The sequence below is a fragment of the Salvelinus namaycush genome, chromosome 26 (assembly GCF_016432855.1).
Source record: "Salvelinus namaycush isolate Seneca chromosome 26, SaNama_1.0, whole genome shotgun sequence".
Lineage (NCBI taxonomy): Eukaryota > Metazoa > Chordata > Actinopteri > Salmoniformes > Salmonidae > Salvelinus > Salvelinus namaycush.
This window is the reverse complement of record NC_052332.1, coordinates 25,625,856-25,648,071: the sequence shown is the minus strand read 5'-3', so window position 1 is coordinate 25,648,071 and position 22,216 is coordinate 25,625,856. Positions and strand designations below refer to the sequence as shown.

The window sequence follows — 22,216 nt, the reverse complement described above, 5'->3', positions numbered from 1 at the left end:
GAGATGAGTCTTCAATAAAGACTTAAAGGTGGAGACAGAGTCTGTGTCTCTCACATGGTTAGGCAGACCATTCCATAAAAAGTGAGCTTTATAGGAGAAAGCCCTGCCTCCAGCTGTTTGCTTAGAAATCGGAGCGATACATAGGAGCAAGCCCATGTAAATCTTTGTAGGTTAGCAGTAAAACCTTGAAATCAGCCCTAGCCTTTACAGGACGCCAGTGTAGAGAGGCTAGCACTGGAGTAATTTGATCACATTTTTTGGTTCTAGTCAAGATTCTAGCAGCCGTGTTAAGCACTAACTGAAGTTTATTTAGTGCTTTATCCGGGTAGCTGGGAAAGTAGAGCATTGCAGTAGTCTAATCTAGAAGTGGCAAACGCATGGATTAACTTTTCTGCATCATTTTTGGACAGAAAGTTTCTGATTTTTGCAATGTTACGAAGATGGAAAAAAGCTGTTGTTGAAATAGTCTTGATATGTTCGTCAAAAGAGAGAACAGGGTTCAGAGTAACTCAGAGGTCCTTCACAATTGTATTTGAGATGACTGTACAACCATCAAGATTAATTGTCAGATCCAGCAGAAGATCTCTTTGTTTCTTGGGACCTAGAACTAGCATCTCTGTTTGGTCCGAGTTTAAAAGTAAAAGATTTGCCACCATCCACTTCCTTACAGTGCCTTGCAATAGTATGCACCCCCTTGGCATTTTTCCTATTTTGTTGCATTACAACCTGTAATTTAAATATTTTTTTTAATTTGTATTTCATGTAATGGACATACACAAAATAGTCCATATTGGTGAAGTGAAATGAAAAAAATTGCTTGCTTCAAAAAATAACATAAAACATTTAAACTGAAAAGAGGTGGGTGCATATGTATTCACCCCCTTTGCTATGAAGCCCCTAAATAAGAGCTGGTGCAACCAATTACCTTCAGAAGTCACATAATTAGTTACATTAAGTCCACCTGTGTGCAATCTAAGTGTCACATGATCTGTCACATGATCTCAGTATATATACACCTGTTCTGAAAGACCCAGAGTCTGCAACACCACTAAGCAAGTGGCACTATGAAGACCAAGGAGCTCTCCAAACAGGTCAGGGACAAAGTTGTGGAGCAGTACAGATCAGGGTTAGGTTATAAAAAAATATCTGAAACTTTGAACATCCCACGGCGCATCATAAAATCCATTATTAAAAAATTGAAAGAATATGGCACCACAATAAACCTGCCAAGAGAGGGACCAGGCAACCAAAACTCACATACCAGGCAAGGAGGGCATTAATCAGAGAGGCAACAAAGAGACCAAAGATAACCCTGAAGGAGCTGCAAAGCTCCACAGCAGAGATTGGAGTATCTGTCCATAGGACCACTTTAAGACGTACACTCCACAGAGCTGGTCTTTACAGAAGAGTGGCCAGAAAAAAAGCCATTGCTTAAATAAAAAAATAAGCAAACATGTTTGGTGTTCACCAAAAGGCATGTGGGAGACTCCCCAAACATAGGGAAGAAGGTACTCTGGTCAGATGAGACTAAAATTGAGCTTTTTGGCCATCAAGGAAAACGCTATGTCTGGCGCAAACCCAATACCTCTCATCACCCCGAGAACCACATCCCCACAGTGAAGCATGGTGGTGGAAGCATCCTTCTGTGGGGATATTTTTCATCAGCAGGGACTGGGAAACTGGTCAGAATTGAAGGACTGATAGATGGCAAAATACAGGGAAATTCTTGAGGGAAACCTGTTTCAGTCTTCTAGAGATTTGTGACTGGGACGGAGGTTCACCTTCCAGCAGGACAATGACCCTAAGCATACTGCTAAAGCAACACTCGAGTGGTTTAAGGGGAAACATTTAAATGTCTAGACCTCAGTCCAATTCAGACCCCAGACCTCAGTCCAATTGAGAATCTGTAGTATGACTTAAAGATTGCTGTACACCAGTGGAACCCATCCAACTTGAAGGAGCTGGAGCAGTATTGCCTTGAAGATTTGGCAATAATCCCAGTGGCTAGATGTGCCAAGCTTATAGAGACATACACCAAGAGACTTGCAGCTGTAATTTCTGCAACAGGTGGTTCTACAAAGTATTGACTTTGGGGGCGAGGGGTGAATAGTTATGCACGCTCAAGTTTTCTGTTTTTTTGTGTTGTTTGTTTCACAATAAAAAATATTTTGCATCTTTAAAGTGGTAGGCATGTTGTGTAACTCAAATGATACAACCCCCCCCCCCCCCCCCCAGAAAATATATTATAATTCCAGATTGTAAGGCAACAAAATAGGAAAAATGCCAAGGGGGTGAATACTTTCGCAAGCCACTGTAACCCTAATGGCTTAAATGAAGCTCTAAATGTCTAGTGGTTAGAGCATTGGACAAGGAACTGAAAGGTTGCAAGATCGAATTCCCGAGCTGACAAGGTAAAAATCTGTCATTTTGCCCCTGAACAAGGCATTTAACCCACTGTTCCTAGGCCGTCATTGAAAATAAGAATTTGTTCTTATTTTATAAGAAAAGGTAAAGGTAAAATAAAAAATGTAACCCTCTTGGACCATGTTGTGTACATTTCTTTCTTTGTGACAGATTTCTATCCCAATAAAGATAATTCATGTTATAGCATTCTGATTGTGTGTTATCTGTCTTCTGAAATATCTCTGAAAGAGTTTAGCAGTATGTATAGGTAATAACGCTCGTAGATAGGCATAGCCTTGAATTGATAGCCCCTATCAATTTGAGTGTCACATATGGGAGATCCAATCAGAATTTATTCCTCCCCTCTGTTTGTTTGATTTCAACAGTATTGTTAACCTTTACTGCTCCAGCGTTCCGCCAGCGGAACTCCTCCCACATTCCACTGAAAAGGCAGAGCGCGAAATTCAAAATATATTTTTTAGAAATATTTAACTTTCACACATTAACAAGTCCAATACAGCAAATGAAAGGTACACATCTTGTGAATCCAGCCAACATGTCCGATTTTTAAAATGTTTTACAGCGAAAACAGCACGTATATTTATGTTAGCTCACCACCAAATACAAAAAAGGACAGACATTTTTCACAGCACAGGTAGCATGCACAAAGCCAACCTAACTAACCAAGAACCAACCAAACTAACCAAGAAACAACTTCATCAGATGACAGTCTTATAACATGTTACACAATAAATCTATGTTTTGTTCGAAAAATGTGCATATTTGAGGTATAAATCAGTTTTACATTGCAGCTACCATCACAGCTACCGTCAAAAATAGCACCGAAGCAGCCAGAGTAATTATAGAGACCAACATGGAATACCTAAATACTCATCATAAAACATTTCTGAAAAATGCATCGTGTACAGCAAATGAAAGACAAGCATCTTGTGAATCCAGCCAATATTTCCGATTTTTTAAGTGTTTTACAGCGAAAACACAATATAGCATTATATTAGCTTACTACAATAGCCTACCACACTACCGCATTCATTCATCAAGGCACGTTAGCGATAGCAATAGGCACGTTAGCGTTAGCGAATAAACCAGCAAAATATATTAATTTTCACTAACCTTCATAAACCTTCCTCAGATGACAGTCCTATAACATCAGGTTATACATACACTTATGTTTTGTTCGAAAATGTGCATATTTAGAGCTGAAATCAGTGGTTATCCATTATGCTAACGTAGCTTCTTTTTCCCAGAATGTGCGGATATTTCTATTAGACTCTCACCTATTCTGACCAAATAGCTATTCATAAACATTACAAAAAAATACATGTTGTATAGGAAATGATAGATACACTAGTTCTTAATGCAATCGCAGTGTTAGAATTCTAAAAATATCTTCATTACGACATAAGGCTTATGTTATAGCGAGAGAGTGGCCAAAACCTGGGCGCAAAACTACTAGTAAACAGTTCGACAGATATATGAAATAGCATCACAAAATGGGTCCTACTTTTGGTGATCTTCCATCAGAATGTTGGACAAGGGGTCCTTTGTCCAGAACAGTCGTTGTTTGGATTTAGAACATCGTTTTTCCCTCTTGAATTAGCAAGCACACTGGCCAAGTGGCGCGAAGCTCTCCTTTCTGAACAAAGGCACACAACGCAACACGCCTAACGTCCCGAATAAATTTCAAAAATCTAATAAAACTATATTGAAAAAACATACTTTACGATAATATGGTCACATGTATCAAATAAAATCAAAGCCGGAGATAGTAGTCGCCTATAACGACAGTTTTCAAAAGGCAATCCCACTGTCCTCCTCGCGCCTTCCTGAAAACCATAAATCGGTGACACGTCATTCCAAGAGGACGTATTCCATCTCAGACCAAGATAAACACTCAATTTCTTCTCTCACTGCATCTTGACATCCAGGGGAAGGTGTATGACGTGCATGTATACTAATAGGTCTCATGCCCATTTATAGGCAGGACCCAGAAGAGAGCATCGATTTCAGATTTTCCACTTCCTGGTCAGGAAGTTTGTGCCAAATGAGTCCTGTTTCACTCACAGATATAATTCAAACGGTTTTAGAAACTAGAGAGTGTTTTCTATCCAATAGTAATAATAATATGCATATTGTACGAGCAAGAATTGAGTACGAGGCCGTTTAAATTGGGCACGTTTTTCCCCCAAAGTGACAACAGCGCCCTCTGTCCTCATCAGGTTAATCTATTTAAGTGTTATCATGCTAGTATTCTTTCAAGTTCAAGTGATAGGTTACATGTTGTTGATGCACAGCCCTATGGATCCTTTGTCGTGTTCTCTTCACGACTGTCTTGGTGTGTTTGGACCATTCTAGTTTGTTGGTGATGTGGACATCAAGGAACTTGAAGTTCTCAACCTGCTCCACTATAGCCGCGTCAACGAGAACGGGGACGTGCTCGGTCCTGCTTTTCCTGCAGTCCACAATCATCTCCTTAGTCTTGGTTATGTTGAGGGAGAGGTCGTTGTCCTGGCACCACACGGCCAGGTCTCTGACCTCCTCCCTATAGGCTTTTTCGTCCTTGTCGGTGATCAGGCCTACCACTGTTGTGTCGTCTGCAAACTTAATGATGGTGTTGGAGTCGTGCCTGGCCACGCAGTCGTGGGTGAACAGGGAGTACAGGAGGGGACGAGCATGCACCCCTGAGGGGCTCCAGTGTTGAGGATCAGCGTGGCAGATGTGTTGCTACCTACCCTCACATGGGGGCGGCCCGTCAGGAAGTCCAGGATCCAGTTGCAGAGGGAGGTGTTTAGTCCCAGGATCCTTAGCTTAGTGATGAGCTTTGAGGGTACTTTGTTGTTGAACGCTGAGCTGTGGTCAATGACCAGCAGTCTCACTTAGGTGTACCCTTTGTCCAGGTGGGAAAGGGCAGTGTGGAGTGCAATAGAGATTGCATCATCTGTGGATCCGTTTAGGCGGTATGCAAATTGGAGTGGGTCTAGGGTTTCTGGGATAATGGTGTTGATGTGACCCATTACCATTCTTTCAAAGCACTTTATGACTATGGACGTGAGTGCTATGGGTTTGTAGTAATTTAGGCAGGTTGCCTTAGTCTTCTTGGGCACAGGGACTATGGTGGTCTGCTTGAAACATGTTGGTATTACAGACTCAATGAGGGACATGTTGAAAATGTCAGTGAAGACACCTGCCAGTTGGTCAGCACATGCCCAGAGCACACGTCCTGGTAATCTGTCTGACCAGTCTCAACGTCAACAGTGAAGAGGCGACTCCGGGATGCTGGCCTTCTAGGCAAAGTTCGTCTGTCCAGTGTCTGTGTTCTTTTTTCCATCTTAATCTCTTCTTTTTATTGGCCAGTCTGAGATATGTCTTTTTCTTTGGAACTCTGCCTAGAAGGCCAGCATCGCGGAGTCGCCTCTTCACTGTTGACGTTGAGACTGGTGTTTTGCGGGTACTATTTAATGAAGCTGCCAGTTGAGGACTTGTGAGGTGTCTGTTTCTCAAACTAGATGTACTTGTCCTCTTGCTCAGTTGTGCACCGGGGCCTCCCACTCCTCTTTCTATTCTGGATAGAGCCAGTTTTCACTGTTCTGTGAAAGGAGTAGTACACAGCGTTGTACGAGGTCTTCAGTTTCTTGGCAATTTCTCGCATGGAATAGCCTTAATTTCTCAGAACAAGAATAGACTGACGAGTTTTAGAAGAAAGTTATTTGTTTCTGGCCATTTTGAGCCTGTAGTCGAACCCACAAATCCTGATGCTCCAGATACTCAACTAGTCTAAAGGCCAGTTTTATTGCTTCTTTAATGAGAACAACAGTTTTCAACTGTGCTAACATAATTGCAAAAGGGTTTTCTAATGATCAACGTGCCATTGGAACACAGGAGTGATGTTAACTGATAATGGGCCTCTACACCTATGTAGATATTCCATTGAAAATCTGCCGTTTCCAGCTACAATAGTCATTTACAACATTAACAATGTCTACGCCATATTTCTGATCAATTTGATGTCATTTTAATGGACAAAAAAAAATAGATTTTCTTTCAAAAACTAGGACATTTCAAAGTGACCCCAAACCTTTGAACAGTTGTGTACATTCAGTTGGACAACTGACTAGGTATCCCCCTTTCCCTTTCCCTATGTGTTCTCCAATCTCATAAAACATATTAGAAAAAAGCTCTGTGCCATTATCCTCGCAATAACTTTTGAAAGTTATTGAAAACAGGTGTGCCAATTATTTTGACCCCTATCTTTTTGAGAAGAAAACAAATATAGCATTTTTTGGGGGTTATTTAACATTTATTTAACTACGCAAGTCATTTAAGAACAAATTATTATTTACAATGTCGGACAATTTCTGCCCTGCTTCACCATCTGGCAGTTGAACGGACGAATCTGGGTTTGACGGGTACCAGGAGAACGCTACCTACCCCAATGCATAGTCCCAACTGTAAAGTTTGGTGGAGGAGGAATAATGGTCTGGGGCTGTTTTCAACTTTATGGCAACAGTTTAGGGAATGCCCTTTCCTGTTTCAGCATGACAAAGCCCCAGAGATCTGTGATCCAGGTCTAATCGCCGAACATCAGTGCCCGACCTCACTAATGCTCTTGTGGCTAAATGGAAGCAAGTTCCTGCAGCAATGTTCCAACTTCTAGTGGAAAGTCTTCCCACAAGAGTGGAGGCTGTTATAGCAGAAAAGGGGGGACCAACTCCATATTAATGATTTATGAATGAGATGTTCGACAAGCAGGTGTCCACATACTTTTGGTCATGTAGTGTTTTTGCCAATAATTTTGGACCTGGCTATATACACAATTATGTGGCCTTAATAAAACATGGAAGCACATATTTTCTATTGTCACTATACTGTATACACAACTACATGGAATATCACAAACACTGCACATATTCTGGGAATGCCTACTGTATAATGTGTCCAAGAAAGTCATATTTGTGCACTAATCTGTCTCAATGTCAACACAATTTCAGAATGCACATTTTCCTATGATTAGTCATAACATACATTAATGACATAAGATAATTACATGTAATGGAACACCAACTTTATTTAATGTACATGAAATCCAATACACCAGAGCACCAGAACGTGGGACTTTCCATGTGCCGCTGCAAGTGCTCCCATGTATTCTGTACTTGCGCAGCATGCACAGATATGAGAGACCCCAGGTTTGTCTGGGAAAGAGCCTCAAGGTCGCTGAGTTACAGGTAATATAAATAGACCTCAATGCAGAGGTTTAGGTCCATACATTCACTTGTCGTTGGCTGGCAACATGAACTCCCTCCAAGCAGTATTCCTTGTTGCTTTGGGCCTCTCTGTTGGTGAGTCGCAGCTTTATACAATCGAATTATAAATCGGGCAAATTTACCTGCAATAGTTTCAATTGCATTTTGTCATGGATAGGTCTCCATCTTCATACTCGTTAGCATAATCCAATATTCGTGAATATGTCGTCAACTAAAAAGGGATCAATTGTTAACAGATTTGTACGTATCTTTACATACACAGATTTGACTAATAGTATGCTGAGTTTACATGGAACGAGGTAAACGGCAAACCGGATGTCATTGTTTTCAATGACAAAATGGAGGTGAATGCTGTCAGCCGCTACGGTATACAGGATTTGCCGCCAGATTTAGATTATTACAATTTTTGCCGTATCGTTGTTTTCTTGCAGATGTTGATTTGCACTGGTTGTTTACTGAAATCACTATAGCAACGCATATTGTCGTCAAAGATTTTTTATAACAAACCAAGACAAACCACAGCCTATCGTTTCAAACGGGAACAAATAGTCATAGTCGGCAGAACAAGCAAGGTGGGCAGAGCCATGCAAGAGCTAGTAGATCCTATTGGCGCGTTCTAGCCTACATTTGCATATTTCCGTTAGGGAACGCCTACTCTGAAGTGCGCATGTGCAATAACTCAATTCACCTTGGCGTTCCTCTAAACAACGCCATTTTTAAAAACTTTGACACGGGTAAAGTCTACAAAACTTAGTCCACTCTGTTCGTAAAATATTTTAGTTTTGGGAACAGAAAACTATATTGAGATCAAATGATTCATTAATGAGAAAATTTGCAGAATGTCTGCCAAAATCTAGCTTCTCCCACTGCCGGCCACTGGGCTTCCTCTCACTACCATATTTGATAGTGAGCGGAAACGCCAAGTACTTGCTTCACATTTGTACATCCAGTGAAATGTCTGTCTCATTGTTCTATCTGTGCTGTCGTGCAGGCTTGCTTTCTTGCGTTCTTATCCCGCAATGCTGACTGGTAGGACAGTTTTTGTGTCCCTCGTCTAAACGCAGGATTAGCGTACTCATCTGATCTGGCTCAGTCTTTATAATAATCTTTAACAATCACATTTTAGCAATCAGTTTCCATCTTTGCTTATTTTCCCAGGAATGTTTTAAGTGTCTTGTATTCTATGTATGCCATTTATGTATTTAAATGTATTTATTTTCTAGCAATTTTTTATTAGCCTGTGAAAATTCTGTATTTCTTCAGTTTTATGTGAGCAAGAATCAATAAACTCAAACTTTTCTTACAGCCCAGGCAACTAACCTCAACTACAGGGCCCTGTGGCAGTTCAGAAACATGATCCTCTGCACTATGCCTGATAGCTGGCCCATCCTTGACTATGCGGACTACGGCTGCTACTGTGGCAAGGGAGGCTCTGGTACCCCTGTGGACGAACTGGACAGGTCAGGGGTTAAGGGTCAAGGGACAAGGGTTATATGTCAATAGGGCTAAAACCACTACAGTCTACACACTATCCCAACCCCTAATGAATCTATGTTGACTTGACATCAATTTATGTTTTGCTTGAAAGTTTGGGTTCTTTGTTGCTTATTGCTGCCTCCAAAGTTCTGGCCAAAGTTTTGCCAGTGTGTGTGTGTAAGTATGAGTTTGTCTCAGAGTTGGTGTGTTCTATGGTGTCATCCTACAGGTGCTGTGAGGTCCATGACCGGTGCTACTCTGATGCCATGCAGCATGATAAATGTTGGCCCATCATTGACAACCCTTACACTGAATCCTATGCCTACGACTGTGACGAGAACCTCAGAAAGGTCACTTGCAAGAGTGAGTAGCTCCAAAGAGTCCCCTCCCCTCACTTCATACACCACAATGATTAGCTTTATACTACATTACATACAGTGCTGCCCACAGTACACGTTACCTTGCTCTTTCCATTTTATTCTCTTACTATACCCTCCTTATCGTTCTTTCTCTCACAACCTCAGGCAACAATGACGCCTGTGAGATGTTCATCTGCGAGTGTGACAGGAAGGCTGCGGACTGTTTCGCCAGGAGCCCCTGGAACCCTGAGCACGAGCACTTTCCCAGTAGCAGTTGCCAGTAAGGTTCACAGAGGAACCTTCTTTTTCTGTATAGACTCAGAATCACCACACAACATTGTTCAGATAGTTATTTCAGTGCAATGTATGACTTGTTGAATTGCTTTCCCCATCTCATATTTTCAAGTCGTGACTCATGCAATGCATTTTGAGTTGAATCTATCTGGTTGTCACCTGTTGGTGTTCGCTGTCTCGTTTCCTATATCTGGTTGTGACCTACATGCCAGTCACTCTATGAATCACATCCAGTTTTACTCTGGGATTTATTTATCTTTTAGACGGTGTGGAAGATAAACTGAGTAACAGATGAAACTGAATAAACAGATTGAGAAACTCACAACAGTGTCACTGAATCTCTCTCTATTTAGAGAACTGGTCACTCTATAGAAGTAAAGAAAGAGGGAGGCAAGGAGATTATAATTCAAGAAGGGCCCAAATATTGTTCTCGACAGCAGGGTTTTCCAAACTCGGTCCTGGGGCCCAACCTGGGTGCACATTTAGTTGTTTGCCTTAGCACTACACACCTGATTCAAATAATCAAAGCTTGATGACAAGTTGGTTATTTGAATCAGCTGTGTAGTGCTAGGGCAACAACTAAAACGTGCGTCAAGGGGGGTCTCCAGGACCAAGTTTGGGAAACCTTGCTCTACAGGGCAACATTCAGCCCAAACTACCAGTGGAGTGAAACAATGTCTTCATATTTCCTACTAGTGACAAGTCCTGCACTTTGAGAGGAATAGGCACAAAATGTTTGTACACCTGCCAGACCAGTTCTCTGATCATCTGCTCAGGCCATCCCAGATGCCCTGCAGCCATCTCAGGTGTACTGCTGTTCAGAACTCACAGACAAAAAAGAGCCGTTCCCCCTCTTCCTCCTGTTGTCACCACAGTGAAGAGTGCTAGCAATAAGGGGGGGACAGGAATGTCAGTAGCATTAAGGTGGGACAACACTAAATGCAACAGTGGAGCTTACAGAACGGCACTGAGAAGCAACTGGGTTGCCTGCAAATGACTTGCCTGCACTTAACAGCCCACGACTAGCACTTCACTGGAAGAGCTTTACACAAGTACAGACATTTTAAGTCGGCATCATTTCTGGGTAATATATGGTGTTTCGGTGCTTTTGAACAGGACATGCTGTTATATTGTGGGGTTGGAACTAATTTCTGAACATGTCTGCCAGAACTGACACATGCCATGCTGGCTTTTGAGTCATATTTGCAGATAAAAGGAAACCGAGAACTTTCATGATTACATTTTGGGGGGAGGGGTCATGACACATGGCATTACCTTTCAAGATGACCATACAATGTGAGAACAGTGTACAGACACACAATAGTTTCAGGCTGACTTCATTCAACTACCTGGAACTATTCACAAAAGCTTCAGTCCCAGGACATTATAGCCATAGAGAGAAAGGGTGTGAGTTAGAGACAGAGGTCAAGTGAAAGGCAGACTGACACTTTGTCACCACATCACTCCTTATTCCCAACACGGTGACCTCCAACCTTGCATGTAAACACAGGCTCTGATGCTGCCATGGTTACCAAACGATTGCTGTGCCTACCGCCCAAGTAAGTTGATGTTCATGTTGCTTGAGGCTCTAGAGTCTAGAGCATTACATGAGTACTGTCAAGAAGACAGGTGGGCGTGCCAGTCAGGGAGGCATGTCAGTGTGTGTGTGTGTATCACTCCTCCACTCAGAACATCCTCTACTGACACAGGCTGTTAGGAATGCATTATGTAGCTGATAGGAAGACACCCAGGGAAATATGAGCCTTACGCCTCGATCACACTTACAGCGCCATTGTGTTTTGGTACACCACAAGTACATTCATTTACAATGGAACGTTGCGTTTGCCTTGCAGCATTCCGTTGCAGAGGCTGTGCATTCTGTGTGGTTCATACGTTGGATTAATCGAACGTATGCATCAAATTGTATGCGTAGACGACTTGACATAAATGGTAGCAGAAGATGAATGTTGAACTTTTGTTGCACACACATCCAGATGATGCTGCGTACCATTTTGAGCAGAAGAACAAGCCCTTAGAATCAGAAACGTTGACAAACAGCATATCTATAAAATCAAATCAGTCAAATCAAATTTTAAGTCACATGCTTCACAAACAACAGGTTGGAGCTAGGAACACAAGCATTTCACTACACCTGCTAAATATGTGTATGTGACCAATACAATTTGATTTGGACTAGCAGTGAAAGGCTTACTTACAGGCACTTCCCAATAATGCAGAGAGAAAGAAAATAGAGCAATAATAGAAAAGTAAAAAACGTAATAAAAGATACCCAATGAGTAACAATAACATGACTATATACAAGGGGTACACCTGCAATGTTTTGTGCCAGTGCTGAGTCGATGTGCAGGGGTACGAGGTAATTGAGGTAGATACTTTATTCCTAGTTACATGCACATACAGTAACAGATAGTAATTAGTAGCAGTAGCATATGTAATGAGTCAAAAAAAATTGTGCACAAAGAGTCAATGCAAATAGTTAAATGGTTAACCAAATAGCTACCGGACTAACTGTTTTTGCAGTCTTATGGCTTGTGGGTAGAATCTGTTCAGGGTCCTGTTAGTTCAAGACTTGGTGCATATAGTACAAAACATTTGCTTAGTTTTCACAAAAAGACTATTCCATTAATGGTAGAGTCAGACAGAAGGTTAATGATTCCACACAAATTTGACATTAATTAGCCTCAAATTAGTTTTTCCCTTTGTATACCAACTAGTCACGTTAGAGGGCTTGTGATAACTATATACAGTAGGTGGTGGTATGATTTGTCAGTTGCTAGCCATGCAGTTTCAGAATAATGAGAGTGAAGACAATATTATTTTTTTATGTTTAATAACTCAAGGCACATATTCATTTGTTCAAAGGCTAGTTATGGTGGCTGAAGTTGAAGTCTGCATGACACTCTTCTTGGGAGGGCCTTTGTGTGCAAGCAGTACTAATAAATACCTGAAAACTAACTCTGTGAAGAGTTTAACCTGTCTCGCCCCCCCGTTCCGCTAGCGGAACTCCTCCCACATTCCACTGAAAAGGCAGAGCGCGAAATTCAAAAAATATTTTTTTAGAAATATTTAACTTTCACACATTAACAAGTCCAATACAGCTAATGAAAGATACACATCTTGTGAATCCAGCCAACATGTCCGATTTTTTAAATGTTTTACAGGGAAAACACAATATATATTTATGTTAGCTCACCAACAAATAGAAAAAAGCACAGACATTTTTCACAGCACAGGTAGCAAAATCAAAATCAACCAAACGAACCTAGAACAAACCAAAGAAACCAAGAAACAACTTAATCAGATGACAGTCTTATAACATGTTATACAATAAATCTATGTTTTGTTCAAAAAATGTGCATATTTGAGCTATAAATCAGTTTTACATTACTGCTACCATCATAGCTACAGTCAGAAATAGCACGGGAGTAGCCAGAGTAAATACAGACACCAACGTCAACTACCTAATTACACATCATAAAACATTTCAGAAAAATATATGGTGGATAGCAAATGAAAGACAAAGATCTTGTGAATATAGCCAATATTTCCGATTTTTAAAATGTTTTACAGCGAAAACACCACGTATATTTATGTTAGCTCACCACCAAATACAAAAGACAGACAGACATTTTTCACAGCACCGGTAGCATGCAGGTAGCATGCACAAAGCCAACCTAACTAACCTAGAACCAACCTAACTAACCTAGAAACAACTCCCTCAGATGACAGTCCTATAACATGTTACACAATAAATCTATGTTTTGTTCAAAAAATGTGCATATTTGAGCTATAAATCAGTTTTACATTACTGCTACCATCATAGCTACAGTCAGAAATAGCACGGGAGTAGCCAGAGTAAATACAGACACCAACGTCAACTACCTAATTACTCATCATAAAACATTTCAGAGAAATATATGGTGGATAGCAAATGAAAGACAAAGATCTTGTGAATACAGCCAATATTTCCGATTTTTGAAGTGTTTTACAGCGAAAACACAATATATCGTTATATTAGCTTACTACAATAGCTATCACACAACAGCATTGATTCAAGGCAAACGGTAGCGATAGCACAGTTCGACAGATATATGAAATAGCATCCCAAATTGGGTCCTTATCTTTGTTGATCTTCCATCAGAATGTTGTACAAGGGGTCCTTTGTTCAGAACCGTCTTTGTTTGGATCCAGAACGAACTATTTCCCTCTTGAATTAGCAAGCACACTGGCCGTGCGGCGCTAACCTCTCCTTCTTGAACAAATTCCTCCAACGCATCACGTCTAAAGTCCCGAATAAATTTCAATAATATAATTAAACTATATTGAAAAAACATACTTTAGGATGATATTGTGACATGTATCAAATAAAATCGAAGCCGGAGATCATTATCACCTATAACGACGGTTTTCCAGGAGGCGATTCCAGGTCCAACTTCGCGCCTTCCAAAAAAAAATAATGGCGGACCTCTCACTCCAAGAGGTTGTATTCAATCCCAGAACGAGATAATCAAGTCATTTCTGCTCTCACTTCCGCATGACACCCAGGGGAAGGTGTATGACGTGTTTCTACAGTCATAAGTGACATGCCCTTTTATAGACAAGCTCTTGAAGAGAGACCTCGCTTTTGGAAATCTCACTTCCGGATAGGAAATGGGCTGTAAAAAGAGTTCTGTTTCACTTAGAGAAATAATTAGAACGGTTTTAGAAACTAGAGAGTGTTTTCTATCCAATATTAATAATAATATGCATATTGTACGAGCAAGAATTGAGTACGAGGCCGTTTAAATTGGATACGATTTTCCCCAAAAGTGAAAACAGCACCCCCTGTCCTTAAGAAGTTTTAAGAAGCGTCATAGGCTGCATTTAAACAGGCAGCCCAATTCTCTTTTTTCCAATAATAGTTTTTTTGACCAATCAGATCAGCTCTGAAAAAGACTGGATTTGAAAATATCTGACGTGATCGTTCTAAAGACCAATGAATGAAACAATTTCACAATTGGGCTGCCTCTAAACGCAGCCTTAGTTCTAAGAATTTTATAAGATAAAATTATGATCTTGGTGCTTGGTGTTTAGGAAACTCCCCCGAGTGATCTGGAATATGTTGAGGGTAGCACAGGGCTGTATTCTATGAAAAGTACACGAGTAGTGCAAATCTATTTCACATTTTAGTTGGGGCCCAGTTGAGCAGTAGAATTAAGGGCCACTACAAAGGCAAACGTAGTAGTCTTCCAAACCTCTACCATCAGACGGGTTCAATTCCATTTCAGTTGAGTCAATTACATTTAGTGATGCACTTCCTCTATTAAAATTAAAACAGGTTTTAACATTGCACATATTCTTGGCAAGAGTTTGTCCAGCTCCTTTGCCAAGTTCAGGCAGCCAGAATCAGATTGGCAAAGTTGTCTCATTTCCTGACCAGATTAGGGCCGGTTCCCTCTACCAGAAAGGGACAGAGTTCTCCAGTCGCCCCCAACTCTGGCTGATAAAGGCCTCTGAGCGGTGTTAGAAATCAGGGTACATGGGGCTCTTTAGGCTGGTTCCTCCGCTCCTTGGCCATTAGGGGGACACTGGAGGAGGCAAGAGGTGGTGATACTGTGCCACAACGGGGCCTGGGAATGGCTGTAACCTAACCCTCATAGACATTTAGAGACAGGTGTGGTCAGTCGTGCAAAATGACCCGTGAGGCATCATAAAAAGCCAGTGAATTTCCACGGAATTCAGCTTTATGACCCCGGGTCAGAGTGGCATGTGGCCAGTGCCACCGAACAAGGTTGCAATTGAAAGGGTGCGTCAGTTGATAATTTTAAAAGTGAACAACCAATGCAAAATCATGCGGAAGTAATTAGTGAAAATAAAGTTATCAGGCAAATAGAATATTTAGGGAAAATTCACTCCAAATTCGATGAAGTCCATCTGCAAAACATAAGAAAAGAGAAACACTGAGAAAGTATCGGAAAAATCAACGCCCACTTGTTTCCATTCTAAATGTATCACCCCTTTCGACACTCCACGCTAATGATTTCTCTATCGAGAAATTGATGAGCTATTTAATAAAGATATTACTCTTGCCCTCAGCTTTCGCGTGAACCGTTTCTCCTGTCAATCAGAGCAGCCACTGTGACTGATCAATAGGCAAGACGTGATCAACAGGCAAGACATTTCCAGGCATTAGGTTACTCAATACTGTTATTGTAAGTTTATCATCAACATCGTTGCCTGCTGAGCGCAATGCACCTTCATCCAACATAGGCTAGGTCTACATTTTATTAATAACAATACAGAGAGATATGATGAGTAGGCCTATTTTACCTTTATAACTTTATATCAGTAGGCATAGACAAGGATTTATTGCATAAGACTGGCAAAAAAAATAGGCCAAGAGGATGGGCCAATGTTATTTTGCATAATAATAGTAGTCGAAACTACTGCTGCTAATGGCATGTTTAGGCTACAGGGGCGGACTGGTCATCAGGCATTTTGGCCATGCAATTTTAAGGCCTAGTGGGCCTGTCTAACTTGGGTTTTTAGCTCAACATAAACATTATCTGACTAATATTGGGGGCCTCAAGGGGAAAAATGGGCCAGTGTGGTGGCCTCAAGAAAAAAAAAACAGACAGGTGTGGCCTGTGTGAGGTGAGGTGAGTGGCGAGGTGGTCTAAGTTACTGTCTTGCAGTGTTGCGGCGTCACTACAGGTTTGAGCCCAGGCTGTGTCTTTGATCCAAGGCTGTGTCTTTACCGGCCGTGACCGGGAGTCCCATACGGCGGTGCACAATTGGCCCAGCGTCGTCTGGGTTAGGGGAGGGTTTGGCCGGGCGGGCTTTACTTGGCTCATCACGCTCTAGCGACTCCTTGTGGCGGGCCGTGTGCCTGCAGGCTGACTTCGGTCATCCGTTGAACAGTATTTCCTCCAACACATAGGTGCAGCTGGATTCTGGATTAAGCGTGTTAAGAAGTGCGGTTTGGTGGGTCATTTTTCGGAGGACACATGACTCGATCTTCTCCTCTCCTGAGCCCATTGGGCAGTTGCAGCGATGAGACAAGAATGAAATTGGGAAGGAAAATGGGTTAAAAATTACAACAACAAAAAAAACAGACTAGTGTGTAAGAAATGCCAGGGACAATTTCTGGTCCCAGTTCAACCCTGGGCTACTACATGAAGACATATATAGGCTACATATGTTATGCATGAAATGTAAGTGTGTGGTGCCCCATTGACAGAGATAAAGTGAGCCAAATGTTTGTTTAGTTTTCTATATCATTTTTGTTATATGTTAACTAGCCAGCAAAAACTACATTCCATATAATGATGATGCAGCCATCGTCTTGTTCCGCCCAGGCCCGTGGCAGGGACTGCAGTGCTTACAGTCAGACAGTAAAACTGCACACAGGGAACACATAAAAACATTATTCCTAATCCTCTCACTTGGAATGCCTGTAAATTAATTAAATCTGCCACAGCAATGTTTATTCAGTAGTACTGTACTACATTGTTTCTGTTGCTCACACCCATGTTGTCACTTGCAAGCATATCACCAAGACAGAGGTAGAGGGACTGACCCACCTGTTGACCTAGTCTAGGAGATCAGTCCAGATCATGAAACTACATGGCTCTGGTTAAGGGGTTTCCAACATGTCTCCTGAGTGGCGCAGCGGTCTAAGGCACTGTATCACAGTGCTGGAGGCATCACTACAGACCCTGGTTCAATTCCAGGCTGTATCACAACTGTCCCTGATTGGGAGTCCCATAGGGTAGTGCACAATTGGCCCAGTGGGGTGAAGGTTTGGCCGGGGTAGGCCATCATAGTAAATAAGAATTTGTTCTTTAATAACTGACTTGCCTAGTTAAATAAAATATTTTTAGGGCTTACCCGTGTAGCAGAGGAGGCTGGTGGGAAGAACTATAGGAGGACAGGGAAGTGTAATGCTAGAATGGAATAAATGTAACGTTACCAAATGCATCAAACATATGGAAACCACATGTTTGACTCCGTTCCATTATTCCATTCCAGCCATTACAATGAACCCGTCTTCCTATAGCTACTCCCACCAGCCTCTTCTGCTACATGGGTAAGCCCTAAATAAATGATTCAGGATGAGCTGTTTTACACAACGCAGGATTATATATTTGGCAAAGATACAAAACCACAATATTATTCAACAGCACATTGTCATTAGGAATACATTGTCAGAGATCAACCCCTGCATTCAGGTTCAGACAAGGACGTACCAGCTTGCTTTCAGTTGGTTATTATTATTATTTTTTTTTAGCTAATCCCACAGTCTTTAAATGGCCTTCCCATTCAAACATGATACACTTAAAACAAGTGTTTGCGTGAATGATGCCTATTAATATACAGTATATACTTCCAGGGTGTCTTCTAGGATACAGATGGAGTTATTTATGACAGTTAAAAACTATTAATGCCTGTATGTAATACCTGATGCTAATTAAGCGCTTAAAGGTTTCTTACAGGGCTATTGGGTGTGTCTGGGGAAGGTATTTGAGGAAGTTGATTGGTTGCGTTCAGATTACATTTTCTCTCTCCCAAATGTGATTTACTGAAGACGGATAGCTAATATCTCCCAAGATAGTTGAGTCTGTCTCTGAATATCAGAAGTGGTCATTGATTTTTTGTTTTTCCATGTACTGACTAACTGTACATTTCACCCTGATCAAAGAGACTCTTCCCAGAACAAAGCATTGCTGGTTCATTATATTCAATAGACACAGACAGTAGATTAACTAGAGGGCCTTGAAAGATTGAAAAGAGAAGAAATATTCACTAAAGGTTGATACAGTATTTGTTCTCTGATATCTCAGCCTTCAAAAGAGATGTGACATATAGTGCATTAAGAAGGACAGTGGCAGGTGATACCATCCTGCATGAAACCAGTGGTGTACAGTACTTAAGTAAAAAATACTTTAAAGTACTACTTAAGTAGTTTTTTTGTGTATCTGTACTTTACTTTACTATTTATATTTTGGACAACTTTTACTTTTACTTCACATTCCTAAATAAAATCATGTACTTTTAACTCCATACATCCCTACTGCCTCTGATCTGGCAGAATCACTAAACACAAATGCTTCGTTTGGAAATGATGTCTGCTTGTTGTAGTGTGTCCCAGGCTATCCTTAAAAAATAAAAAAAATGTGCCATTTGGTTAGTTTAATATAATCAATTTGAAGTCATTTATACTTTTACTTTTGATACTTAAGTATCTTTTTGCTCTCTGATATCTCAACCTCCAATAGAGATGTGACATACAGTGCATTAAGAAAGACAGTGGCAGGTGACACCAGAATGTTTTAAATTGATCCTTTATTAAATTAGGCAAGTCAGTTAGGAACAAATTCTTATTTACAATGACGGTCTAGGAACAGTGGGTTAACTGCCTTGTTCAAGGGCAGAAAAACATATTTTTACCTTGTCAGCTTGATCTAGCAACCTTTCAGTTACTGGCCCTACACTCTAACCACTAGGCTACCTGCCGCCCCAAATATACCAGAGGTGCCAGATTCATCACACATTTTATGTCAGTAAGAACAAAGAAAATACATGTTGATAACTGCTGATCAAAGAACATGTCCTTATTAAAGTCCTACTCCAGCCTCTTTTTCAGCTCTTTTATCACCTGATTTACTTAACAAAAGGCACTGCTCAATAGGTGGTCCAGGTGTCCTCTGACGTGGCACAAGTGTGGATAGATGCTCCTCTATTGTTCCTCAAGCAAAGGGGAGACTGATGACATCAAGGGCACCATCAGACCAACTCATTGAATGGCCTACTACATGATGTTTGCATTTGTGTCTAAAAACATGTTCCTTAACCCTTAAGTGTGTGTGTGTACATTAATGTATTTATACGTGGGATATTGTTTTTCAATAGGAAAAGTAAAACAAAAAGCTGGAGTGCATCTTTAAACTACCATCTCTGAAAGTCTGGAACTGATGTTTAGGCTTCAAATACCTGGGCACCTGCGATTTACTGTAAATCAGAGATAAGGGGAAGGCAAACAAATTCCCTGTTTACAGAAAACACATCTTTGCTAATGTGATTTATTCCATTTGTAAGTGTGCTGCTTTTAATAAACACCACAGCAATAAAAAACCTTGTATTTTTTATTAAAGAGAAGTGAAAACGGAAAGGTACCAATGTTAACCCCGGCATGTATATGACTCATGAGAAAAATGGGAGGGCAGGTACTGGCAGAGTCAGCGATCAATAGAGAAATTAGGAGGGCCTGAATAAAGGGAATGTGACATTGGCCCTGATGAGCCCACATGGTCCTTCCAGTACATTAGTATTCTCCCATAACAGAATGTATCTCTTGAGCCAAAGCGATGTTCCACATTTTAGTCAAGTAATCCCCATTGATTCATTTTAACTGGCAAATGCAATTGATTACAAGGCATTGATTTCGGTGAGCCCATATACTAAATTACCACTTATCGACGAAGTGTGAATGTGTTTGTGAGAATGAATGTGGCAAGGGATGCTGTTTGCAGTTTTGAATGGAACATTCTTAATTCCAATCAAGGTGCTTCTTTGTTGTGTTTTTTTTTTAATGGTACCCATTATGCTTTTCACTTTCTGTTACACAATTATGTGATGTTGCGTTATGGGTCTCATGAAGTCCTATTATGGAGAACACTATGTACATATAGTAGTCTCTACACATGAGAGGACTTAACACAAGTTTTATTTCAGTGTAATTTCATGTAGCTTCACTTGATGGCACTGGAGCATCAGCGTTGAATATCATGACTGCATATGGGATATCTGTAAACTGTCATGCAATGTACACACAAGAGAAAAATCCCAGCACAAACGTTACCTTTCAAAAAAGGAGAGCTTAAATCACTGGACCAATGTCCATGTGTGTAACATGTTACATCTGTTATCAGACAGACAGATAGAAGCCCTAGAAATATTTGCATTAAATAGTCACCCTGTTGGTGACTAGAGCGGGTTTTGCTGGTGACTAGCATTCATTGTGCTTTGGACACTTACTGGTTTGCTGGTGATACTGGTATGCTGGTGAATGCAATTCATATTATGCTGGCCTGGCTTGCAAAGTAATGTTAATTCCTATTGGAATCCAGCCAGAGTTGGGATATCCAACAATTGGAACTTTTATTCACCCACACACTGCTTTCAGAATTACTTCCAGGGTTAGAGAGATGAATAAATGAGACCTAAACCATCTAAACTGGAACAACCAAATGAAATCATATCAAATTTGCTTTGTCATATGCACTTGGTTAGCAGATGTTAATGTGAGTGTAGCGAAATGCTTGTGCTTCTAGTTCCGACAGTGCAGTAATATCTAACAAGTAATCTAACAATTACCAAACAACTACCTAATAAACACAAATCTAAAAGGGGTAAATGAGAATATGTACATGTAAGTATATAGATGAGGATGGCCGAGCGGCATAGGCAAGGTGCAATAGATGGTATAAAATACAGTATATACACTACATGTGATATGAGTAATGTAAGATATGTAAACATTATTAAAGTGGCATTATTTAGAGTGCATTGTATAAAGTGACAGGTGATCCATTTATTAAAGTGACCAGTGACTGGGTCTCAATGTAGGCAGCAGCCTCTCTGAGTTAGTGATTGCTGTTTAGCGGTCTGATGGCCTTAAGATAGAAGCTGTTTTTCAGTCTCTCAGTCCCAGCTTTGATGCACCTGTACTGACCTCACCTTCTGGAAGGTAGTGGTGTGAGCAGGCAATGGCTCGGGTCGTTAATGTCCTTGATAATCTTTTTGACCTTCCTGTGACATCGGGTGCTGTACAGTCGTGGCCAAAAGTTTTGAGAATGACACAAATATTCATTTTCCCAATGTCTGCTGCCTCAGTTTGTATGATGGCAATTTGCATATACTCCAGAATGTTATGAAGAGTGATCAGATGAACTGCAATTAATTGCAAATTCCCTCTTTGCCATGCAAATGAACTGAATCCCAAAATAACATGTCCACTGCATTTCAGCCCTGCCACAAAAGGACCAGCTGACATCATGTCAGTGATTCTCTCGTTAACACAGGTGTGAGTGTTGACGAGGACAAGGCTGGAGATCCCTCTGTCATGCTGAATGAGTTCAAAAAACAGACTGGAAGCTTCAAAAGGAGGGTGGTGTTTGGAATCATTGTTCTTCCTCTGTCATCTATGGTTACCTGCAAGGAAACACGTGCCGTCATCATTGCTTTGCACAAAAAGGGCTTCACAGGCAAGGATATTGCTGCCAGTAAGATTGCACCTAAATCAACCATTTATCGGATGATCGAGAATTTCAAGGAGAGCAGTTCAATTGTTGTGAAGAAGGCTTCAGGGCGTCCAAGAAAGTCCAGCAAGCGCCAGGA

At 40.9% G+C, this 22,216-nt stretch overlaps 1 protein-coding gene across 1 annotated transcript; it reads left to right on the top strand.

Annotated features, from left to right (window-relative positions):
* Positions 1-7,714: 7,714 nt before the first annotated feature.
* On the top strand, positions 7,715-9,928 carry LOC120021898 (phospholipase A2, minor isoenzyme-like). Its single transcript, XM_038965738.1, has 4 exons — positions 7,715-7,763; positions 8,995-9,148; positions 9,394-9,527; positions 9,689-9,928. Exons 1-4 carry the CDS (start codon positions 7,715-7,717, stop codon positions 9,805-9,807), a joined length of 456 nt encoding a protein of 151 aa, XP_038821666.1. The 3' UTR covers positions 9,808-9,928.
* Positions 9,929-22,216: the final 12,288 nt, after the last annotated feature.

Bases quoted from the DNA above. Each gene is read 5' to 3' on its own strand.
- LOC120021898 (XM_038965738.1), top strand. From the start codon at position 7,715: ATGAACTCCCTCCAAGCAGTATTCCTTGTTGCTTTGGGCCTCTCTGTT. The intron at 7,764-8,994 runs GTGAGTCGCAGC...CTTTTCTTACAG, and splicing joins TGCTTTGGGCCTCTCTGTTG to CCCAGGCAACTAACCTCAAC. The intron at 9,149-9,393 runs GTCAGGGGTTAA...GTCATCCTACAG, and splicing joins CCTGTGGACGAACTGGACAG to GTGCTGTGAGGTCCATGACC.